Below are 5833 nucleotides of genomic sequence, written 5' to 3'. Positions count from 1 at the left end.
TATATATATACGTATGTACGTACATACAGCGTCATAAATGTCTAATACCCATTTCCAATGTAAATTAACTTTAATTTCGATTCAACTTACTCCTCATCTTTTTTAAATTTAGAATTAAGAATAATTAATTCTAAATTTGCAGGAATATAAAGGCATGTTCAAGACACGCAGGTATTTCTTTTATATTCGTGGATTATGTTTAACGGTTATTCGAAAAATGGTAACGTAAATTTAAAATTAAACTGAACTTAATTTATAAAATATTTAAAATTGAATTGAATTTAAAGTAGACTTAATCCAAACTTAATAATTTATAAGTAACTTATAAATAATGTAGTTCATTTTTCTTACAAGAATAAAATCACGATTAAGTGCAACGTTCTGTAATTCTTTCTTATTTTCTCGAATTAATTAATTATATTATTATTATCAAAATAAATAATTAATTATTGGTCAATTTAATTTTGCCAATAGTTTACAAGAATATATATAAAGAAGCATTTCGCGTGTTTCCTCCGTGTCTAGATTCATTCTTGGAATGCCAACGTTTCGTGAATCTTGTAGTCCACTTCATCAGGGCGAGGAGCAGCCTGATTCTGAGCTCCTGCGGGCCGTTCCTTTTATATTACTACTTGTGGAGTGATGTGGAGAAAGAAAAGAATTGTGGGAGGTGAGGGGGGGGTCTTTAATAACTGGGAAAATGGTTTTCCATATTTTATTTATGTTGTAACCATTATCTCTATTTAGATTATTAGGGTGTTTTTGTATCTCTATGGCTTCTCTATACTTTCTTGGAAAATATGATGTAATGTTGACTATTGTGGTCATTTTGTCAAACAGTATTTGATGTCCTATTGTGTTCTGATAATGCTGACTGCGTGATGTGTTTTAGCCTGACATCACGTTGATGTTCTTTTATCTGTAGGTTGACCATTCTCCCGGTTTTTTCAATGCTTGCTCTCGATTTTTCCATATTTGCTTGCAGGGATAAGGTATTTTATATACTCCTGTGGAACTGAGTAGAAGTCTTTGATCTTTAAGATTTCTTAAGATTTGTCCTATCTTTTTGAGTGATTTAAAGATAATTCGGATATTGTATGTTTGTTTAATATCCTGCCAATCCGATCTGTTGTTCCATCAATATCTGAATTTGGAATCTAAATTCAGATTCGGATCTGAATTTGGCTCCGAATTTAGATTCATGTGCAGAAAAAAAGAAAATTGATGTATTCAATGAATTTTAACATAAGTTACTCTTAGATAAGTTACTTTTTAAATAAAAATTGAATTTTGATTCACATATATAATTGAAGAAAAATAAAATTAAAAAATATAAATATAGATTCACAGAGAATTACACAAGTATTTAAAATCCTAGACTGTTAAGGCATTTATTTCTTAAGGTTGTGTTTCTCACATATACGTCCTATGAGATTTAATATTGTTTATAAATATAAATGTTTAGAACAGACTCTCAATCTTCTAAAATAATGATAACAAAGATGTAAGGCTAATATGAGAAAAATTTATTTCATTTTTATACTTAGATTAAATAAGTGTATAATATGACTTTAATATGCATTCAGTTCGCACTAATGCATCTAACCAAATTCGCTATAAGTTTGCTATGAATTCAGAACCGAATCTGATTTCGACTTTCACTATTCGGATCAAAATTCGAATATCTTAGAAAATTCAAATCTCTGGATAATCCGAATTTGAAGCATCACATTTATTCGTAAGTCGAATAAACGGATATCCAGAAAGCTTTAAATCCGAATCAATCTTTAAGCTTTAACATTTACTAAGTCAATACTTTAGATCTTAGACCTGTTCTTTATTCTTGCACTATCTGAACTGGTGCAACAATAAGTGAAATAAGTCCTATTCTTTTTGGCTAAACTTTTGCATCAGTGTATCTTTCTTCCTCTTCTTTCCTCCTGAAGAGGAAAAGAAGAAAGACGAACTGATGCAAAGTCAGCCAAAAAGAACAGGCCTATAAATAATGTTTGTTTTACTTCAACTTATTGCACTAAGTGCACTAGTTCCGATAATGCAGAAATAAAAAACAGACCTTTTGATATATAAGACTTGTTCTTTTTTTCTCTGTGTCCAGATCCATTCTTGGATCTTGGAATGCCAACGTTTCGTGAACCTTGCAGTCTATTTCATCAGGATGAGTAACAGCCTGATACTAAGCTGTTTCTCCGAGCCATTCCTTTTATATTACGCTGCTTGTTGGAATGATGGGAAGGAAGAAGAAAATTGTGGGAGGAGGAGAGAGAGGTGGGGGAAATTGGTCAATCTTCAATAACATATATGTATATATGGCTGAAATTTTATATTAAAATGACATGCATTATGATATGAATACCTTGAAAACTTCTATTATCATTATCATATTATGATATCTGGCAAATACCCGATACTACATTTCTAAAAAATATATCAGCGACAAGAAAAATTCTCGAGATATTCATATCATGATGCATGTCATTTCAATATATATAGTCATATAAATTGTCGGAAATTAGATACTAGATAGAGAGAGATATCCGATGCATCTGTACAAAAATTTTTACTTTTCACATTTTCGCTCTAGAGAAAAAATTACACGATTGATCCTCAAGTTCTAGTTTACAATCATTCAAGTTTACAATCAGTAAATTTGATGTAACATAACGTTCTGATATAACATAATTGTTCTTATGCGAAGAACCTGGATCTACAACAGAATTCTAAGCCTTAAGCTATAAGAAATGGAAGAATCATGATTGATTATTCTTCTTGAATTCGATTGTAATTAGTCAATTTTTTACAACTTAAGGTTTAAAACACCTATTGAAGATCCGGGGTAAATCCGATTAATATATAGGGATAAATCTGGTTAATAAATAGATGTTTTAAATCTTAAACTATAAGAAACTGATCAATTGCAACCAATTATGAAAAGAATAATCGATTATAATTCATCTATTTTTAAACGTCTTAAGACTTAAAAATCTATTGTAGATCCGGGCTAATGCTTATTGTACAATGAGTCGGTAGTCGGAAATCTTAAGTCTTAACTCAATTTTAACCTAAATAGATGATTTCTCGCATCTACTAGTTGTTAATTGTACAGCAATTGTCCTTTAGCTTGATTAATGGAAAGGAATAAAGTCGAATTTGTTCAGTCTTAAGAAAATCGATAGTCTTAGTCATACAAGTTAGCTGCTGGCCAACTTCACAGATTCACTGATAAAGGCTATGTTCAGCAGAAAAAGCAGCTTTGCAAAATTCTTATATGATTAGTTTCAGATTCAGTGAAGATAAGTCCAATCATATTAAGGAATTTTACAACAGTCGCAAAGCTGCTTTTTCTGCTGAATGGAACCAAAGCAGATTCTACAATGAATCGGTAATTAGAAATCTTAAGTTTTAACCAGTTTTAACCTAAATAATTGATTATGATTTCTTGCATTTATTAATTGTTAATTGTAACAGTAAGTCGTTTAGCTCGATTAATGGAAAGAAATAAAATTGAATTTGATTAGTCTTGAGAGCTTTAGTCATAAATCAAAAATTAGAAGCTGGAAATTGACTAACAGTTGTCAATTTTTAGCTTCTGACTTCTGATTTATGGCTTTTGTACTAATGGATTTAATAGAAAGCCCATTATGATGATTCTATTTAAGTTAAAACTGGTTAAGATTTAAGATTTCCGACTATCAACTCATTGTAGAATCAGCGTAATGGCTTATTGTAAAATGCCTATAAGACTTAAGACTATCAACTATCGATTCATTGTAAAATCTAAAGCTAGCTAAATAGTAAGATCACAAAAAAATCAAAATTTAAAAATCTTACCTGTACTTTCGGACTGTTCGTTGGTTCTACCGTAGCATTAATATTGTTAAACATTTCAAAAGCATTGTCAAATAATTCCGACAATGTTGCAGGATCATTCTTATCTCTTTCATGGCTTAAGCCCTTTATTGAAATTTCTTCTGACATTGCTATTCTGTATGTCAACAAATACAATCAATCTTCTTTTTTAAGTAAATGACACCTGCTCTTCGATGAATCAAAACATTCTTTCTTGACACGCACTGTTATGATTTTCTGATTCATTAAAAAGGTTATAGTACCAGAGAGTGGTTTTTCAGAGAAAAACCTGAGAGAGGCCATGGCGGCTTTTTTCCTATTACCATCAAAATCACCCCTACACTACCGCCAGTACATCTATTTTCGGTTTGAGAACTGCGTGACATTTTCCGACACTATCGATAAAATCGTATTAAAAGAAGTACTTCGTCTCTGTACCAAATCCTCAGGATAGAAAAAATTATTAAAATTATTATTAAAAAAATTATTACAATTAAAATTAAAATTATTAATTATTAATTATTTATTAATTTTTAATTATAAATATAATAACATATTATAATAATTAATTATAAATAATATTAATTATAAATAATATTAATTAATAGTTTTATTAATTATAAAGATTATGCGTTTCACGGGTTTCTTCCGTGTCCAGATCCATTCTTGGAATGCCAACGTTTCGTGAACTTTGCAATTTACTTCATTAGGGCGAGGAGTAGCCTGATACTGAGCTGTTTCTCCGGGTTGTTCCCTTTTTATATTACGCTACTTGTTAGAGTGATGGAGGGAAAGAAAAGAATTGTGGGTGGGGGAGAAGGATGTGGGAAATCGGTCAGTCCTCATTAACCGGGAAAATAGTTTTTCATATTTTATTTATGTTGTAGCCATTATCTCTATTTAGTTTGTAGGATTTTTTTGTATCTTTATGGCTTCTCTATACTTTCTTGGAAAGTATGTAATGTTGGCTATTGTAGTTGTTTTGTCAAATAGTATTTGATATCCTGTTTCGATATTGTGTTCTGATAATGCTGATTGTGTAATATGTTTTAACTTAACATCATGTTAGTGTTCTTTTATCTGTAGGTTGACCACTCTCCCAGTTTCTCCAATGTATACTTACCCACAGGAACAAGGTATTTTGTACACTCCTGCGGAGCTAAGTGGAGGTCTTTGATCTTTAGGATTTCTTAAGATTTGTCCTATCTTTTTAGTTTAAAGATAGTTCGGATATTGTGTTTGTTTAATATCCTGCCAATCCGATTTGTTATTTCTTTGATATATGGAAGAATGGATAGGATCCTCTCGTCTGATTGTGTGTCAGAGACCGTTGTCTTATTTGCATGTTTATTGATTGTTTTGATTATGTCTTTTTTGTCGTGTCCGTTTTTCTATAAGGCTGTTTTTAAGTGATTGAGTTTTGTCTGTAGATGTTCTTTATCAGAGATGGTGAAAGCTCTATGTACAAGTGAATTGATTATAGATCTGTTTTTGTGCTGGGTAGTGATTCGGTATGTAGATATCTATCTGTATGGTTTTCTGTACACTTGATGGCCTAGGGTTAGCTTTCTTAGAGATTTTCTTAGAGAAGAACATCTAGGAAGGGGAGTTTTCCGTTTTCCTCTAGATCCATAGTGGATATTTGGATGTTGATTGTTGAGGAAAATAAAGAATTTACGGAATTCGGCTCTGCCGTGTCTCCATATCACGAATGTATCATCTACATAATGGAACCAAACTTCTGATTTTTTGAATGTTTTTCTGAGGCCTCTTTCTCAAAATGCTCCATGAAGATGTTGGCGATTACAGGAGAAATAGGAGAGCCGCTCCTAAAGTTTGTTCATAAAATTGGTTGTTATAGGAGAAGTAAGTGGTTATTAAGCAATGCTCTATTAGCGGGATGAGGTCGGAGGGGACTTTATGTGAGGCCTTTATTATGTTTAATGTATCTCTTTTTGGCTTATGT

The 5833-nt window shown here is 31.4% G+C and overlaps 1 protein-coding gene across 1 annotated transcript in view; it reads right to left on the bottom strand.

Moving 5' to 3' along the window:
- LOC108685357 (immunoglobulin-binding protein 1) overlaps window positions 1–4099 on the bottom strand; it is a 9117-nt gene extending 5018 nt beyond the window's left edge. The window contains exon 1 of the mRNA XM_018190108.1: window positions 3850–4099. Coding sequence (XP_018045597.1) covers window positions 3850–3996 — 147 coding nt within the window. The 5' untranslated portion in view covers window positions 3997–4099. The remainder of the gene's footprint in view (window positions 1–3849) is intronic.
- Window positions 4100–5833: the final 1734 nt, after the last annotated feature.

This window comes from Atta colombica, unplaced genomic scaffold (assembly GCF_001594045.1).
Source record: "Atta colombica isolate Treedump-2 unplaced genomic scaffold, Acol1.0 scaffold151, whole genome shotgun sequence".
Lineage (NCBI taxonomy): Eukaryota > Metazoa > Arthropoda > Insecta > Hymenoptera > Formicidae > Atta > Atta colombica.
Note: the sequence above shows the minus strand (reverse complement) of the source record. Positions and strands in the feature narration are given on the sequence as shown.